Genomic DNA, 19,551 nt, shown 5'->3' on the forward strand with positions numbered 1-19,551 from the left:
GGAAGATCTTAATGTCCAATAATATCAGTTACTCTAGGGCACTTCTTCCCTGGTCCTCATTACTACAGAACTCCCTTAAAAAAAAAAACACTACTTACTATATTTGAAAGAAACTTTAAACTTTTAAACTTTTCTTACCTGAGATACTTACCCAGCTATTTAGAGCTATTCCCTTTCAGCAGTGACTCACCAACCAATCACCTTGCAGCTCTCCTGTGACATCACCGTTGGCTTTTTTGTTCAAAACTCCGGCGCGCTGGAAGAGGTTCGACTGCTCTTCCGGAAGGTAAAAAAGTCAAGTATCCCATATGCCTTCCTAACCACCTTATCTACCTGTGCTGCTGCCTTCAGTGAGCTATGGACAAGTACACCATGGTCCCTCTGACCCTCTGTATTTCCTATGGTCCTACCATCCATTGTATATTCCCTTGTCTTGTTGGTCCTCCAAAAATGCATCACTTCACACTTCTCATGGTTAAATTCCATTTGTCATTGCTCTGCCCATCTTAGAAGCCCATCTATATCGTCCTGTAGCCTTCCACACCTTCTATCTATTCAGAACCCCCACCCCCCCCCCCCCCTTTTTATACATTTTTTAAAATAATAAACCAAAACCACTGAATTTCTTTCCACCAATCATTGACTTACAGCCATCCAATTGTGGAGAGATTGTGGCACAGTGGTGATGTCACTGGACTAGTAATTCAGAGGCACAGGCTAATACCCTGGGGAGGTGTGTTCAAATCCCACCACGGCAGCTGGGGGAATTTAAATTCAATTAATTAATGAAAATCTGGAATTGAAAGCTAATTTCAGTAATGAGAAATGGTAAGCTAGTCTCAGGAATGCTGTCATGACATCATGACGGCATCATCGATTGCTATAAAAACCCATCTGGTTCACTAATACCCTTTAGGGAAGGAAACTGCTATCCTTGCCTGGTCTGGCCTACCTGTGACTCCAGACCCACAGCAATGTGGTTCACTTTTAACTGCCCTCTGAAATGGCCTAGCTATTCTGTTTAGTTCAAGGGCAATTAAGAATGGGCAACAAATGCTGACCTGCCAGTGATGCCTACATCTCAAAAGAATTTTTTTTAAAAATTATAGAGCTAGCATGTACATAACCCTGGCTTTGCTCAGGTTTTGGTCTAATAATCCCTGCTGTTGTTTTTCTACTGTTGAAACTGTTCTCAGTCCAGTTGTGACGTTGCATGGGGGCATCTTTTATACTGGCCTTAATGGCCTAATGATTCTGGCTAGCGGTACCTCCTCATCCTGTCTTGAGCCATGATACCAGTCTTCCCTTACTCCTTTTATCACATTCCAGTTGAGGCACCTGGTCTCAATTCCCTTGGGAGCATAGCTGCCTCTACTTGCTGTTTAATTTTTTTCAAAATATATAGAAATCATAGAACGTTTAAGGCACAGAAAGAGGCCACTTGACCCATCGTGTCTGTGCCAGCTGAAAACCGATCCACCTATTCTACTCCCACCTTCCGTAGCCCTGCAGCTTACGGCACTTGAGGTGCATTTCCAGACTCCTTTTGAATGAGTTGAGGGTCTCTGCCTCAACTACCCTTTCAGGCAGTGAGTTCCAGACCATCATATACATTATTCATAAAATTTGTAAAATTATATTACATAACAGTTAAAATTTGACAGTGCAATATAGTTCAATTTCTTTCAATATGGTATGTGGCACTCTTGGGTGCCTCACTATACTTGCAAGTACATGTTTTGTTTACAGTATACATTTCATGTCAAACATACAGTCTGAGGGGTTTTACACCGGTTCCAGCCCCTCGGTGTACTATGGCAGCAGGGCCTTGGACTGTGGCCTGCTCTTTTAATTGAATTAGCCATATTACCCATTACCTCTCTTTTTTAATTGTCCCACTTCTCCTACTACCTCTTCCCTAATGTTATCCACACCTGCAAGTCATAACTATCTCATGTTTTGTTTTACCTTTTGTATTAACATACATGTGTCTATTGCTATTCTTATAGCAGTATTCTAATTAAGCACTTATGCTAACAAGCAGCTCGTGAACATACAATAGAGCCCCCAAGATACTTTAACAATCACAATCTCTATAGGTTCATGAACCTATATGCTGTGAGGCAATAGCTAGAGCACGCAATGTTCTAAGGTGACATTTCATGAGCCCTGAGGGCAGTGAAATGATCTGCTTCCAGAGCTTTGCTAATATCAATTTGGGATGCATGCCAGGCAGTTCTTTTAGATTGTGTTATATAAGTGTTGACTGTCATTTCCTGTCATCAGCTGGATTTTATTACTCAATATACAGTAATTGTGACATAATCATTAATCCTTATAACATGATCATAGTCATTCGAATGTAGTAATTGTCAGTTGCTATCACAATGGCTACTTTATGCAACACTGAACTTTGCAACACATTACAAAAAATGTTGAAATTTTAGTACACTGGTGTGACTTCAAGGATATAATCTCAATTTATGATTCAAATGACTCAAACTACACCCATCCTCTACTGCCTTTTAATTCATTTAGCTGTTGGCCTTGACTCAGTGGGGAAGCACTATTGCCTCTTGTCAGTAGATTGTGGGTTCAAATCCCACTCCAAAAATTTGAGCCCATAATCCAGGCTGGTGCACTACCGAGGGAGTATTGCACTGGTCAGAATTGCCATCTTTCAGATGAAACATTAAACTGAGGCCTAAGTTCCATGATGCTATTCAAAGAAGAGCAGGGGAGTCCTCTCCAGTATCCTGGCCAAAAATTATCCTTCACATCACTGTGACTGGGAGTCTGATTCCTCTTGTTTAACTGCAGATAACCCTGAAAGCCAGTGCTCTTATATTGGTGTTCTTGGCTAGAAGCTTACAAAGCTCTGTGCTGGTAAGTTACTTGGCTTTAGCTGGTTGAAATCCAGGGGTATCTTGTGTGGGAAGGGCTCCCAAAGCTTCAATGTCACCAAACTCTGCTTCTTTGGGCTTCAGTAACTAACATGCCCCTTGGGCAATGAGGTTGTAGTCCCCATAGTAGACAAACTAACTCCTATTTCTGTGAATTGTCCAGTTATTTGGTTTAAAGGCTCTTGAGCATAGCATGCGGCTTTTGAGTATGTCCAAGACTGGTTTGACCAGAAAAAGTAAAACTGAGTCATTTTTGGTACAACTTGCATGTGTCTGAATTTACAATGTGTCACAATGCACTGTTTGCAATTTTTTTGAATAGAACTTTTAAAAATTGGAAATTTAGACATCAACAATTGATATTATAGCATGGAGTCACTTCTGCTTCAATGGAATTTGACCTTTTTTTAAAAAATTGCACAACAAGCTATACATTGTTTACAAAGTGTTTTTTTAAAGAGGTGGAGGAATATAAAGATGTGTTTCAGAGGGTGTCAATAGTTTTAAACTTTTACAAATATACTCTCTTATTTCCTGATCTGATTCTTAAAAGTGAAATTGCATTTTAAGTTACACTTTGAACCCAGTAAGTTTCATATTCTTGTGGAAAATTTATACATGCCACCTTTATTAATTTAATCTGTCTCACGTCAACCTGTCTACAGGTATACTCTTCACAATCTACCACAAAAAAAAGTTGTATGCTAATTTTGCTCTTTTTCTGCTCTTCATTCTAGATTGGGTTACTGTTGCCAATAATCTTCTTCGCAAGTGCCAAATTAATCAGAGGGTGACAAAGCTTTGTGAGTGTGATGCAGGTGTATTTATTGCTCTTTATGAAGCTATTCTCGGTGAAAAGGTCCCAGGTAAGTGAGTCACAATTGATCATTTATAATAAAGAAATCTTGCTCAGTACTGTAGCAGTTTCAAAGGTTTGACATGCTATGCTGCTGTATTTAATGAGCAAAATTTGCATGTGATCTCTTAATCTATTGCAGATTACATAGCAACACCAAAAACTCAGGAAGACGATGCCCATAACGTGCAGGCAGTGATAGATTCATTGGCTTTGGACTACTTACAAATCAGTTTGTCGCATATAACTGGTCAGTAATAAATGAGGCAACTTTTATGTCTCAAAATGGAAAATACGCTTTAAAACAAAATTCTCACAGCTTCACTTGTATGCAGAGAATGTATGATATTTATGTTATGTTCACATGTAAAAGCTGTGGATGTTCAGAATTTGTTTTGAGTTCTAGTGCCGATGTCATAGCACTGGTGGCAACACAAACAATTGTGCAAGGTTCTGCATCCACGGTTGCTTCCAAGTAATGCTTGAGAACTAACATGTTTGCTAGAATTGTGGGCATAACATTAAGGTGCCACTGAAAAGTAATTTGCCTAATATAATCCATGTAAAGTAGTGCCTCTTTCCTTTTTCCTTCCCCACCCCACCCCCCCACCCCACCGCCCCTCTTGCCCAGGAGAGAATATTATTCAGAATGACAAAGAAAGTATCCGGAATTTGTTGGAAATTTTTGATGGTTTGCTAGAATATCTCACAGAACAGATAAGTGAGGCTTCCTCCCAGCATGGTAAGTAATTGTGATTTTTTTTTTTAATAACCTGAGTAGAACAACAAGCTTCCTAGTTCGACTTTTATTTTTGAAAAGATTTGTTTTAATCGCTGTAACCAGCTGATCACACCAGCTTCTATGACATAACTTCAAAAAGAAACCTAAATCTGAACTTTGGCCTGTTGATGTACTTTCTGCAGCTGCCCTCCTTTAATGGCACTGGAGTACCTACACCACATGGACTACAACAGTTCAAGAAGGCAGCTTGCCATCATCTTCTCAAGGATAATTAAGGATGGGCAATAAATGGTGGCCTTGCCAGCAATGCCGCATCTCATTAATGATTTTTTAAAAAAATGATGGAGTACTGCAAGAGATTGAGTGTCTTATTCTTCTGAAATTTAACAACTGTAGTTTGAAAGTTTACCTATACTGATTTTAGGTTTGGACAGACTATGGGCTGAAATTTATACTCCTGCTTCCAAAATCGGTGGCGGGCAAAAACAATGGCGGGCCGCAGTGATATTAAGCGTGGAAGCTCATTTAAATAGATGGGGTAAACCGTCCCCGGCAATGGCGCCAGCTGCCTGTGCGCAGGCGCTGACGCCATTTATAAAGGGCTCTGAGGGGCTGGATCCATGGGAAACCCCTCGAACTGTATCGTTGATATTTTCATTTGCTGTAAATGTGAAACTGTAATTGGCATGACAATAGTGAAATGGAAGGGTTGTGAAGAAACTCATGATAGTATAGAAGGAAACTGATCTCCCTTGCAATGTTTGTATTTTTTGGTGCTGTTTGAAACTGTTTTTGGCAATGTAATTTTTGCAGATTTTTATGAATAAAGTATATTTTGGAAATAAAAATTTTTTTTATAAAGGGCTTTGAGCCTGACCGTTCCATTTAAATTTTTAAAGGCACATTGATTTAAATAAATTTAATCTTGCCCCTCTCCCATTTTCCCCCCCACCCCCTACAAAAGACTTGCTTTGTTCAGCTGATCTTTCCCCTCCAAAGTGCATAAACATTGCCCTATAACCCTTCGCACCATCCCCTAAACCAATAATATGACTTGGACCCTGCATCTCCCCACCCCGCCCACTCCACACTGAGAAATCTGCCTGCACCCCCCCACCCACCATTGCTCCACCTCTATTCCTCGGACGGGGATCCAAAGGCGCGTGAGTGCCGGCCACCTGCACGAAGATTGCTCTGGGACAGATCGGGCGCGTAATGATAAATTCATTAAAATAAAATGAATTAATTACAATATCTAAATTGGGCTCCCATCGCTGAGTGGCAGGGGGGCCTCTCTGCAGCTGGCAATATCGGGCCGGGCCTTCACAGCGTCGAGGTCTGTGGCAGGCCTCTCCCGGAGGCATTTTCCAGCCCTCCCGACATTGTGGTGGGGCGGTCTGTAAAATTCAGCCCTATATGCATGTTATTTCATTAAAGGCAGTCTCCTTCATAAGAGGAAGTGCTTATTGTAGCTCATGTGGGTTTGCCCAATAACATCCAAAATTGGCCTGTATAAAACAGCCCACTTCCTGAAGTTTTGCCTAGGTGGTCATGGAATAGCACCAAGTCTGAAGCATAAACACTGGCATTGATCAATTGGACCTAATAACCTGTTTCTGTGCTGCACATTCTATCTAATGTGTCTGTCGGTTTACCAGAAGCTTTTTGTAATTGGGTACTACAGTGGATTGAATGCAATACTGATCTAAATTTTATTTTACAGTTAACAACTTGTATTTATATAGTGCCTTTTAACATAATAAAACATCCCAAGGTGCTTCACCGGAGCATTATAAAACAAAGTATGACACTGAGCCACAAAAGGAGATATTGGGTCAGATTATCGAAAGGTTGGTCAAAGAGGTAGGTTTTAAGGAGTGTCTTAAAGAAGGAAAGTGAGGTAGGGAGGGTATTCCAGAGCTTGGGGCCTAGGCAACTGAAGGCACGGCCACCAATGTTGGAGTGATTTAAAATTAGCGATGCGCAAGAGGCCAGAATTACAGAAGCGTAGATATCTCCAAAGGGTTGTGGGGCTGGAGGAAATTATAGAGATAGGGAGGTGCAAGACCATGGAGGGATTTGAAAACGAGGGTGAGAATTTTAAAATCAAGGTCGTTGCTTGCCTGATGGCCAGTGTAGGTCGGCGAGCACAGGTGTTGTAGGGGAACAGGACTTGGTGCAAGTTAAGACATGGGCAGCAGTTTTGGATGACCTTTAAATTTATGGAGAGTAGAATATGAGAGACCAACCAGGAGTGTGTTTGAATAGTTAAGAGGTAGCGGAGGCACGAATGAGGGTTTCAGCAGCCGATGGGCAATGTAACAGATTTGGAAATAGGCTGTCTTAGTGAAGACACGAATATGAGATCAGAAGCTCATATCTGGGTCAAATATGATGCCAGTGTGAAATAAATTGGCATAATTTCAGACTGTTGTCGGAGAGGGATGGAGTCGGTAGCTAGGGAACAGAGTTTGGAGTGGGGACCAAAAACAGTGGCTTCAGTTTTTCCAATATTTAATTGGAGGAAACTTCTCATCCAGTACTGGATGTTGAATAAACAGTAATAGTTTAGCAACAGTGGAGGAATCGAGAAAAATGTTGGGGAGATGGAGCTGAGTGTCATCAGCATACATGTGAAAACTAATGCTATGCTTTTAGATGATGTTGCTGAGATGAGAATTAGGAGGGGGACCAAGGACAGATGCTTGGGTGACACCAGAAGTAATGCTGCAGGAGCAGGAAGATCATTGCAAGTGGTTCTCCGGCTACAATTAGATAAGAATGGAACCAGGTGAAAGAGTCCCACCCAGCTGAATCACAGTAGAGAGGCATTGGAGTAGGATGGTGTAGTTAACTGTGTCAAAAGCTGCAGACAAGTTGTGAAGGACAATCACAGCCACGTAGGATTCCATTTATGACTTTGATCAGAACAGTTTCAATACTGTGGCAGGGGCGGAAACCTGGTTTGGAGGGATTCAAACATGGAGTTCTGGGAACGATGAGAATGGATTTGGAAGGTGATAACACATTCAAGGACTTTGGAGAGGTTGGAGATGGAATCGTAGTTTGGAAGGGCAGTGGGGTCAAGGTTTTTTTTTTGAGGAGAGGGCTTATAACTGCACATTTAAAGGCGAGCAGGGCAACACCCGTAGAGAGAGAGAGAGAGCTATTTACAGTATCAGCTAACATGGGGGTGAGGAGGGGAAGTTGAGTGATCAGTTAGTGGGGATAGTTTCGAGGGAATAGGAGGTACAGATACAATCGAGGATTTATGCAGAACCATTTGAAAAAAAAATTGGTGGTTTTGGAAATGGCTGCATTAACTGATGTCCAATATTACATGGTTCTAATTTTTCCTTTCCTGTACACTTTCTTTTTATACTTCCCTGTATGTAGAAAATGCTGATCCAGTGAGGTGTTTGGAGCTCAGCACCTTTTTTTTTTATCCAGTTAGTTGCTCAGCCATACTGACCAGGCAAGCTATGGATTTGATCCCCAATCTGCACTGAGTTATCTGATCTCTGCTGAAACAGCAACAGGGGTGGTACAATTGGCTTCCATATCCTTCTTTAGAAGTGGAAAATTGGTCATGGTTCCTACTGCAAGTTGCCGCATGAAAACCTTTTGTATGCATATATCTGGTGAGAACAGCATTGGCTCAGCTGTAATTCTCCATGTAGTCAGATAACCTGTCAAGGCTCACATGAATAGTGACCAATTTGGTGAGGTACCAAAGCATGACTAGTACCATGCAATTGTTCTTCGCATGAAGTAATTCCTTTAGGAGGGGAGGAGAAAAAATTTGCAAGAGAAAAAATTAATAAAACAATTTTATTCCCTCTTTATTTCGGTAAATATAAAAAAATGCATCATTTGACTTTTTTCTCCCCTTTTCTAATATATTTTAAAATAGGTGATCCTGACTTGCTGTCCAGTGAAGCAATATCTGTAATTAGAGGTGTGCTTCAAGAGGAACTAGGGGACTCGTACAAAGAGAGGGTCCCTGGAGCAGGAGCACATACATCAAAAGCGTAAGGTCTATTTTCTGAGCTTGTAGAGTACTTATATTTCGGTAAATCAAAGAAATGACTGAATTGCTTCGATGTGGCAAATGGTGAATGATTACTTTGCGTCAGTATGGGCTTGTTTGGTACCCTCTGTTCTGAGTTAGAAGGCTGTGGGTCCAAGGCATGAGTATGCAACCTAGGCTGTCACTTAAAATGCAGTACAGAATGAGTGCTCTGTTGTCATAAATGCAACCTTTATAAATGCATATTAAGATGAACCTGCACTAACTTACCCACTAATTTTTTATTTTGTGTGTATGGCCCCTTTAAATTTTTTCTTTTTGCGCAGCTGCACATGCACAATAACTTAAGGGACTGATTTGTGTGTGACCAGCATAGGCACTTTCAAGTTACTGTGCAGCTTACAGGGAACATTGGCCCCCAACCTACCTATTCAGGTGGATGTAAAAGATTGTATGGTACTAAAGCAAGGGGGTGAAAGGTTATTGGGGGTAGATGGAAATGTGGAGTAATCAGTTCAGACATGAATTATTGAATGGTGGAGCAGGCTCGAGGGGCTGAGTGGCCTACTCCTGCTTCTAATTCGTATGTTCATACTATTGGAAAGAGGGATGGGTGCTCTTCCTGGCCAATAATCCTGTCTCAACCAGCATCACTAATACAAAAATTAATTTGCAAATTGCTGTGTTTGATCATGCTTCAGGTTTTTAAAATATTTTCTACAGGAAGGATTGGGGGGAGGGGGGAATATATTTTGAAGGATAACTTTTATTGCTACAGTTTTAAAAAAAAAAGACTGGTCTGAGATGATGGATTTTAATGAGCTAGCCTTGTGATGTTTCATCATGAACTGTAAATAATATGAAATTTGATGGTTTGTTTCTAATTGCTAACCATAGAAAAATTACAGCACAGAAGGAGGCCATTCAGCCCATCGTGTCCGTGCCATGTCCGTACCTCACACCAATTGTGTTGGAAGTTTTTTTGATCACTTTTGACCAACAGTCAGAAATGCATCAGAAGTTTAAATATCTAAAAAGCAGTCAATCATTTGTAATAGACCTGCAGTGGAGTCAAAGGCCTTTGAAAAGGCAGAGAACTTGAGCAGTTTATGAAGCAGATGATCCACCAAAGTGGGATAACATACCATAGTGCAGAAACTATTTTCATGTTTTTGCACAGTAAATAGGTTGTATCAATTTGATCTGTAAATCTGATCATAACTTGCTCTGTACTTTTATCACTGTACTGAGGGATAAAGCAGCTCAGCGACTCAAATCAGGCTCACCCAATGTAACTTGATCTGTCTTTGGACAGATTTAGCAGATTAATGTGCAAATGACATGGATATCCAGCTCATGTCACGAGGGTTCTGTTGTTGTGCATGCAGATGTGGGGCCACCAAAATAAGATCACACCACTTATGGGAGCAACCATGGTGATAGCATTTCAAAACAAATTAATTGGCTGTGAAGTAATTTAGGGTGTTCTAAGGATGGGATAATGACTCTATTATAAATGCAAGTTCTTGTTTAATACAGGTTTTCTTTGGTATTGCTCTATCTTCTAAACACCCCCCCCCACCCCCGACCACCACCCCCCTACCCCAGACCACTGCCCCCCCCACCCCGCCCCCAACCGAATGGCCAATAAGTTTTTGTTTGCGGGTTGTTGAAACTTGCATGAAGGTATAAATTATGATCTGAATTTTCTTGTGCATTTTAAAATATATAGTTTAATGTATATGCTGATATTTAAAACTGTTCTTGACTGGTCTAGCTCATCATCTTCTGTGCACACATGGGATGGAGATGGATCTGAATCCACCAATGAGCTCATCCGGCTTGGTGAATCTGCTTGTACATACAGCCACAGAAAGAGCACAGGTAATCATTGATAAATCTTTACAGTAAGAGCCCAGTATTGTGGTCTGTGATTACATATTCTGTGTGCTTTATGTTTAGACATGTTATTGCATTTAAAAAGAAAACAATACAGTTTCCATTATTACTTTTATTGGAGCTTTTCAAATTTTATTTTTGGTCTTTAAAAGATTGCTTTTCTTTCTTTCTTGAGACCTACCTGAATTTTATCAGAATAGTGTCAAGCAATCAGAACAAAAATTGAAGACATTGTACCAAGGGAAAAATGGGATTTTCTCTTTTCCTGCTAGTTCTGCCACTGTACCTCTACCTGACACTAATCAGGAAGAAATGCTGAAACCAGGAAGTAAGTAGAAAAATAATATTTATTTATAATTAACAGTGCCTCTAGGTGGGTGACAACTTACATTTTTATTTTGTTAAAGAATTCTTCTGCCTAGATGGAAACTCTTCTAATTATTTTTTGCCCAGAAGTTTGTGACTTTGAATCCTAAGACTGCCTTAGATTTTTTTCCCCACCCTACTTGTCTTCTAAGCAACAGTAAGGACATTCTGTATAAAAGCAAAATACTGTTGATACTGGAAAACAGAAATAAAAACAGAAAATGCTGGAAATACTGAGCAGATCCGGCAACATTGTGGAGCGAGAAACAGAGATAACGTTTCAGGTCAATGACCTTTCATCAGAAGTGGAAAAATTGAGATGTTAAACTGGTTTTAAGCAAGTACAGAGGCTGGGAAAGGTGGAGAGGGGAGGAAAGAACAAAAGGGAAGGGGGTGGATGGCAAAAAAGACAAAATGCATAATAGTGCAAGACAATTTCTAAATTTTCCAGTTCTGAAGAAAGGTTATTAACCTGAAACGTTGGCTCTGTTTCTCCCTGCACAGATGCTGCCTCACCCTGCTGAGTATTTCCAGCATTTTCTGTTTTTATTAAGGACAGTCTATCTCCGGGGGAATGAAGTATAAATGAAACCTGCTCATCCAGCTTAAATCTAGACACCTGAGCTCGGTAGTATTGATGGCAATGGATCAAGTTCTTTGGTACAAAACTGCTGCACCAACAGCCTAAAGCAATGATGTGTGTTGCATAGAAGTTGTTTGTCTCTGCTTTACTGTCGAAGCAATTTGACATAATTATTTGAGACTTTTTATTTTATCCATGATTACATTGGATAATTTTTATTTCACATTTACAGTAATTTCACAGAATTGGTAATTCCCAACTTTTAGAAAAGCAGCAATAGCAACCCAGAGTAATAATGAGTCTGATTTATGTCAGATTTATGATTTAGGGATGGGCAATAAATGCTGTCCTAGCCAGCATTGCCTACATCCTATACTTTGCTGTTTTTTTAAAATTCATTTAATGAACTGTCTTTCTGGTAAAATTCCATATGTTGATTTAATGGAAAAGTTGCCATTTCAGCCATCCAATATCTTCACAAACATTGGGCCAGATCTTGATGTCAAATAATGTTGAGGCTAAAGACACTTGCCATTCTTTATGCATAAATGGTAACAGCAACTTCAAGTGAAGAGCAGTTGCATGGTTAACTTCAGACATCCAAAAGTTGTTGGAGTTGTGTGGCTCTGCTGTTAGTTTTTTTTTTAGTTTAGAGATACAGCACTGAAACAGGCCCTTCGGCCCACCGAGTCTGTGCCGACCATTAACCACCCATTTATACTAATCCTACACTAATCCCATATTCCTACCACCTACCTATACTAGGGGCAATTTATAATGGCCAATTAACCTATCAACCTGCAAGTCTTTGGCATGTGGGAGGAAACCGGAGCACCCGGCAGAAACCCACGCAGACACAGGGAGAACTTGCAAACTCCACACAGGCAGTACCCAGAATTGAACCCAGGTCTCTGGAGCTGTGAGGCTGCGGTGCTAACCACTGTGCCGCCCATAGCTTTGCGAAAACAGCATTCCAATGTGTGCCTCGCCATTGATGTGCATTGAATGTTGTGAAGTTGGTGTATCTGCATGGTAGATGGAAGTCACAGAAAATGGAGTCTCATTATTGGTAGCATAAGTACCCTTTTAACAATCTGATTGCCAATTGTCCTCTCTGCTACTAAAATGAACTATTACAAATGTGGATCCTCATTCCTTCAGGTATTGGAAATTCAAATGTCAAGTTTTAAAAAAAAAATAAATAAATAAACTTTTTTCGTCTCGCTCGTACACTTTCATTGTGTTTGTATGCGTGTGTGTCTCTCTCGCTCTCTGATTTTTGACATTGAATTCACCCATTCTGTCTTGCACCTCCTTCTCATTCCTTCCACTATTTATTTCTCAATCCTTCAATCTGGTTAAGGCAATACACAGTTGGTTGCTCTTCGCTCAAATTCCAGATTCTCTTTCCCTTACTGTACTGTTATTAGCTTGCACTTTCAGCAACTTAGTGGGTGAAAATGTTTTGCTGCTGAAGGGTGCAGGGGAAAATCTAACTTATGGAAAATGCTGTTTGATGCCCTGCTACAACAAGATCTGGCCCAAGGCATTGGCTCGCACTTTGGGGGATGAGCTTGGAGTGTCTATTTGAAGCATTTGTTTGTTTCTCCAATGCTACAGTGTTGTTGGTGGACTTGTTTTGGTGGTCTGTCCATCACAGCAGGTATCCTTGGTTGCCAGCATTGTCAAAACTACTCCTGTGAAGACCTGAATTAAGACATTAGTGACTATATTAAGCCTGGTACAGGGTACTGGACTTGGATGTCTAGATCATCTATGAAGACTGGTCAATGCAATCTGTCCTGTATAGACACTTGCACCTTGCTGAAAATGTCCATCTGATGACACTCGTAAGACTGTTATCGGAAGGCCAAGTGTAATGCACCTGGGCACAGTACTACCTATCATAATTTTTGCTTCAAATTGTTTGAATTAGCCACCAAACATCACCATTGCTGTGAATTATAGGCCGCTGGGCTAACCAGTTTGGAACTGGACAAGTTTTTAAAAAAGTAACTTTTTCCCCCCTTTTTTTTTTAAAGGGTCTGCTGACAACTTGCCTTCCAGAAATCATTCCACTGCATTAGACACTAATGCTCTCCAGCTTGGGGAACCTATACGGCCTGCTATTCCCCTGCAGTCTCCTTACCACCCTGCAGAGCATAGGTCTACAGTCCAACGTGCACATCTGACCAATTATCAAACTAGTGTTCATACAGCAAATACAACATTAATGGTCAGTCAGCAAGCCCAACCCAGTTCCCAGAAAAGGAGTCAGATTGTTGCAGGAGGGCAGCAAGTGGAACCAGCATCCATTGTCCATAATGTGAGTCTGCTAAAAGTTTGTATGTACATTTGACCATAAGTCATTACATTTTGCTGCCCATGTTTGTGGAGCCAACATTAAACTTACTGTTCTGTGCACATCGTGAAATGTTTGTACTTCCACAGTAAATGTATCTGTCACTAGATGCTTGGGCTAACCATCTTGACTTATGCACCTTTTCTAAATTTTACACATTGGTACAACAAAAGGGGAAAACCTGCAAATGCAAGAAATTTGAAATAAAAACAGAAAATAGGAGGTCCCTCAGCATCTGTAAAAAGAAAAAATAACATCTGGCTGTAACACTTAGAGCTGAAACATAAACCAGCATGTTAAGTAGGGTTTGGGATGAGGGAAGAAAAGTTATAGGGAAAAGAAGCAACCAATACTCCAGTTTACAGCTTGCAGTGAAGCAGCGAGCTGTTAGATAATCTACAAGACCATCTCGGTGAAGTAGTGAAAAGATAAAATTAAAAGAATATGCAGTTAAGTAGGACAGTGAAAGGCAAAGAGAGTGGCAATAGTCTGTTAACATAAAGGACATTGTTGCTGTCGTAAAACTGCAAAGTAAAATGGGCAAATTCAGTGCTGTGTAACTCATTGCAATGATTCCTCACAATGGACACGTGCATAAATACACTGTTAAATGTTTAGCATTTTGGAAAATGAGTTTCCAAACACAATTTTTAGTTTAATAGTTGCTGGATGACTATTTTACATGAAGTGGAAGGGAGTTTGTGTTTGGATGAACATGGAAAAATGATGCACTTCTGAGATTGAGGGGTTCCAAGATTGCTATCTTTCTTTTTCCTGGTGTTTGACTTTGAGTTAATAATGTGTAAATTTCTGCAATTTGCAAGCTGCTTTGAGTGAAGCAAATGCTAAATGAATGCTTTTTGTTTCCTTCGTGTCTTGAATTGCCCTATTGCACCAAGTTTCCAGAGACATGTGAAAACACTCCTACAAAGATGACACTATCAAGGTTTTCCCCAGGTGAGAATGCTGTTTACTCCTTCACCTCACCATCACATTTTACATACTGCAATAGTTCTCTGCTCCATATGTTAATTAGCGTGCCAGTTTTTGTTTCAAATTGAGTTCGCAAAGAATTGTAATTGTTTTGTAACCAAAAAGAGAGTTTCAGATGATGAATCTGAAACAGAAAATACTGGAAACATGCAGCAGGTCAGTCAGCAGCTGTTGGCAGAAAAAGCATATTGTTTCGGAAACAGAGCTGCTTGGGATGAACCTCGACAAAAACCACTATCTCTTTCCACACCTGCTTTGCAAAGACACATTCCAGAAGGAGGTGGGCAACCGTCTCTTCCCCACCACAGCCACCGCGAGGGTATTATGCGAAGGGGGTGAGACTTCGGGTGTGCAGGAAGGATCTGTGGGGGAGGGCTCTTCTCACCACCAGCCAAGCTACATCTTGGTGCTTGTTTTGAAAGTTCTGGTGATGAGGCATTCCACCAAATGACTTTGGCAGTCTGCTCGGGGAACCATCCGACAGGATCCACCGTCTCCTTTTCCCGTAGGGCCTTGAGGACATTCCGTGCAGACCACTGCCTGATGGATCGGTGGTCAAAGGTGTTTTTCCGCAGAAACTGCTCCACGAAGGATAGGTGGTACGGCACAGTCCAACTGGATGGAGCGTTCCGCAGCAATGTGACCAGGCCCATCCTTCGCAACACCAGGGACAGATAGAACCTCAGCACGTAGTGACACTTGGAGTTTGCATACTGGAGGTCTACACACAGCTTGATGCAGCTGCACACGAAGGTAGTCATCAGGATGAGGGTGACGTTGGGTACATTTTTTCCCGCCCTTATCCAGAGGTTTCAACATCGTGTCCCTCCGGACCCAGTCTATTTTGGATCCCCAGATGAAGTGGAAAATGGCTTGGGTGACTGCCACAGCGCAGGAGTGGGGTATGGGCCAGACCTGCGCCACGTACAGCAACAACGTGAGCGCCTCGCACCTGATGACCAGGTTCTTGCCCACAATGGAGAGAGATCGCTGCCCCCACATGCACGGCTTGTGTTGTACCTTGGCTACTCGCTCCTCCCAGGCCCTTCTGAACCATATCCCCAGCACCTTCAGGTAGTCTGACGTGACGGTGAAGGGGACAGAGGATCGGTCAGCCCACTTCCCAAAGAACATGGCCTCGCTCTTGCCGTGGTTAACTTTGGCTTCCGAGGCCAGTTCAAACTGGTCTCAGATGCTCATCGGTCTGTGCACAGACAGCGGATCCGAGCAGAAGACGGCGACGTCATCCCTGTACTGGGAGGTTTTAACCCGAGTGCCTCCACTGCCTGGGATTGTCACCCCTCTTATGCTTGCATCCTTCCTAATAGACTCAGCAAAGGGTATGATACAGCAAACAAACAAGACCGGGGAGAGAGGACAGCCCTGTCTGACTCTAGATTGGATCAGGAAACATTCCCACCCATTGATTGAGACTGAGCTACTGATGTTTGTGTACAGCAGTTTGATCCAATTGCAGATTCCCTTTCCAAACCCCATTTTGGAAAGTACGTCCATCATGTATGTGTGCGATATCCTGTCAAAAGCCTTCTCCTGGTCCAGGCTGATTGAAGTAGGTGTAAACCCTCCTGTCCCGTACATACCCTGAGTAGCGCGAGACTGTCGGGTACAGTACAGGTCTGATCAGGGTGGATCACCAACTCCAGAGCAGACTTGACTCAACTGGCTATGACTTTGGACAGAATCCTGTCGTCCACATTAAGCAGTGAGATGGGCCGCCAATTTCTGATTTCTGCCCTCTTCCCCCTTCCGCTTGTAGATGAGGGTGATGATGCCTTTCCTCATGGATTCTGACATGCTGCCGGCCAGGAGCATACTCTCGTATACTTCCAGCAGGTCCGGGCCGATCCAGTCCCACGGCTGAATACAACTCAACCAGTAAGCCATCGCTCCCGGGAGTTTAACTCTTCTCGAAAGACTCGATGGCCTTTGTCAGCTCGTCCAGAGTTAGCGGCTTGTCCAATCTCTCCCTAATTCTGTCATCTAAGACCTCTGTGATAGATGACAGGAAGGACTGGGAGGCTCTGCTGTCTGTGGGCTTCGCGTCATACAGCCCAGCATAAAAGGATTCGCTGATCCTTAGTGTGGTGGACTGAGAAGATGTTACCGAGCCATCCTCTTCCTTTAGGCTGCTGATAACAGAGCTCTCTCTGTGTACCTTTTGGAAGAAGTAACGCGAGCACATCTCATCCCGCTCAGTGGAGCGGACTCTGGACCGGAAGATGATCTTGGAGACCTCCGTGGCAAAGAGCGAGGCCTGCTGGCTCTTCACCTCTTGGAGGTCCTCCTTCACCTCGACCCCCATTGACTGCAGCCGGAGCAGATTTTGCATACTTTTCCCTCTGTCTCTTTCTCTCGTCCTCTGAACACTTTTTGAGGATAAAGAACCTCTTGATGTTCCCCTTGATCGCTTCCCACCAGTGAACTGGAGACTCAAAGAGGGGTTTCACGGTCCTCCAACCTTTGTTATCCATTTTTAAGTTCCTCAACGTTCTCTGGGGTTAGCAGTGTTGCATTGAGCTTCCATGTACCCCTGACAACCCGCTGGTCATCCTGCAAGTGGCTCTGTAACACAGGAGTCTGTGCTCTACGGGCTGTTCCCAGGGACGCATGCCAAGATAAACATCACCTGCTGCTGGAGGACTATCAATTCAGTGAAAGACTCCCTTTGGTCTGCTCGAAACTTGCTGGTCTTCCAGCGCAAAGAGTTGTCCATGACCAAATGTTGCAGACTGGCACATTCCAAGGTCCAGGACTATGTGCTGAGGGACGCACTAAAGCTTGGGGCAGCTGCAGCAAAGGCTCAATGGGGAAAGACCACTGTGTAAGGTCCCCCCACCAAGCTGAACGGAGGGGCTGATCCATGGAAATCCCCTCGAAATCTATCGGGAAAATTTTCGTTTGCTGTAAAATGTAAAAATGTATATGGCATGACAAATGAAAAGGAAGGGTTGTGAGGCAACTCATGATTGTATTGAAGGAACCTGATCACCTTTGCACTGTTTGTATATTTTGACTTGGTGCTGTTTGAAACTGTTCGGTAATATATTTTTTACAGATTTTTATGAATAAAGTATATTTTGGAAATTTAAAAAAAAATACATTGTTTTGGAAACAGACTCTTGGTAGAATCTTGTGGTACAGGAGACCATTCAGCCCTTCACGTGTGCCGGCTCTTTGAAAGCACTATGCAATTTAGTCCCATATCCTAGCATTTTCCCTTTTTAATTAATTTGTGGGATGTGGGCATCATTGGCTAGGCCAGCATTTATTGCCTATCCCTAATTGCCCTTGAGAAGGTGGTGGTGAGCTGCTGCCTTGAACCGCTGCAGTCCATGGGGTATAAGCACCGTTGGGGAGGGAGTTCCAGGATTCTACCCCAGTGACCGTGCAGGAACGGCAATATAGTTCCAAGTCAGGGTGCTGTGTGGCTTACATACAAACATTCGAATTAGGAACAGGAGTAGGCCACTCGGCCCTTCGAGCCTGCTCCACCATTCAATAAGTTCATGGCTGAACTGATTACTCCACATTTCCATCTACCCCCGATAACCTTCCACCCCCTTGCTTATCAAGAATCTATCTACCTCTACCTTTAAAAAAATATCCAAAGACTCTGCTTCCACTGACTTTTGAGGAAGAGAACTCCAAAGACTCACGAGGGCAACCCCTTATTTTTAAACAGTGACCCCTAGTTCTAGATTCTGCCACAAGGGGAAACCTCCTTTCCACATCCACCCTGTCAAGACCCCTCAGGATCTCGGGGGAATTTGCAGGTGGTGGTGTTCCCATGCATCTGCTGCCCTTATCCTTATAGGTGGTAGAGGTCGCAGGTTTGGAAGGTGCTGTCGAAGGAGTCTTGGTGAGTTGCTGCAGTGCATCTAATAAATGGTACACGCTGCTGCCACTGTGGTGAAGGGAGTGAATGTTGAAGGTGGCGGATGAGGTGCCAATTAAGCGGGCTGCTTTGTCCTGGATGGTGTTGAGCTTCTTGTTGGAGCTGCACCTATCCACGCAAGTGAAGAGTATTCCATCACACTCCTAGACTTGTGCCTTGTAGATGGTGGACAGGCATTGGGGAAACGGGAGGTGAGTTACTTGCCACAGAATTCCCAGCCTCTGACCTGCTCTTGTAGACACAGTGTTTATGTGGCTGGTCCAGTTCAGTTTCTGATCAATGGTGACTGACCCCCAAAATGTTGATAGTGGGGGATTCAGCGATCATAATGCCATTGAATGTCAAAGGGAGATGGTTAGATTTCTCTTCTTTGAGATGGTCATTGCCCACCACTTGTGTGGCGCAATTGTTACTTGCCACTTATCAGCCCAAGCCTGGATATTGTCCAGGTCTTGCTGCATATGGACATAAGTATGGTGCTGAACATTGTGCAATCATCAGCGAACATCTCCACTTCTGACCTTATGGAGGGAAGGTCATTGATGAAGCAGCTGAAGATGGTTGGAACTCCTACAGTGATGTTCTGGGACTGAGATGATTGACTTACAACAACCACAACCGTCTTCCTTTGTGCTAGGTATGATTCCAACCAGTTGAGAGTTTTCCCCCTGATTCCCATTGACTCCAGTTTTTCTCTGGTTCCTTGGTGCCATACTCTGTCAAATGCTGTCTTGCTGTCGTCAAAGGCAGTCACTCTCACCTCACCTCTTGAATTCAGCTCTTTTGTCCATGTTTGGACCAAGGCTGTAATGAGGTCAGGAGCTGAGTGGCCCTGGCAGAACCCAAACTGAGCGTCAGCGAGCAGGTTATTGCTGAGCAAGTGCTGCTTGATCGCGCTGTC

At 42.7% G+C, this 19,551-nt stretch overlaps 1 protein-coding gene across 2 annotated transcripts in view; it reads left to right on the forward strand.

Moving 5' to 3' along the window:
* The window catches only part of LOC137384430 (centrosomal protein of 95 kDa-like), a 54,200-nt gene that overhangs the window by 8,791 nt on the left and 25,858 nt on the right, over positions 1 to 19,551 (forward strand). For both annotated transcript variants that reach the window (XM_068058470.1, XM_068058471.1), the window contains exons 2-9: positions 3,641 to 3,769; positions 3,902 to 4,009; positions 4,391 to 4,501; positions 8,415 to 8,532; positions 10,309 to 10,415; positions 10,606 to 10,758; positions 13,422 to 13,705; positions 14,641 to 14,698. In XM_068058470.1, the coding sequence (XP_067914571.1) occupies positions 3,641 to 3,769; positions 3,902 to 4,009; positions 4,391 to 4,501; positions 8,415 to 8,532; positions 10,309 to 10,415; positions 10,606 to 10,758; positions 13,422 to 13,705; positions 14,641 to 14,698 (1,068 nt within the window). The remainder of the gene's footprint in view (positions 1 to 3,640; positions 3,770 to 3,901; positions 4,010 to 4,390; positions 4,502 to 8,414; positions 8,533 to 10,308; positions 10,416 to 10,605; positions 10,759 to 13,421; positions 13,706 to 14,640; positions 14,699 to 19,551) is intronic.

This window comes from Heterodontus francisci, chromosome 26 (genome assembly GCF_036365525.1).
Source record: "Heterodontus francisci isolate sHetFra1 chromosome 26, sHetFra1.hap1, whole genome shotgun sequence".
NCBI classification, from domain to species: Eukaryota; Metazoa; Chordata; class Chondrichthyes; order Heterodontiformes; family Heterodontidae; genus Heterodontus; species Heterodontus francisci.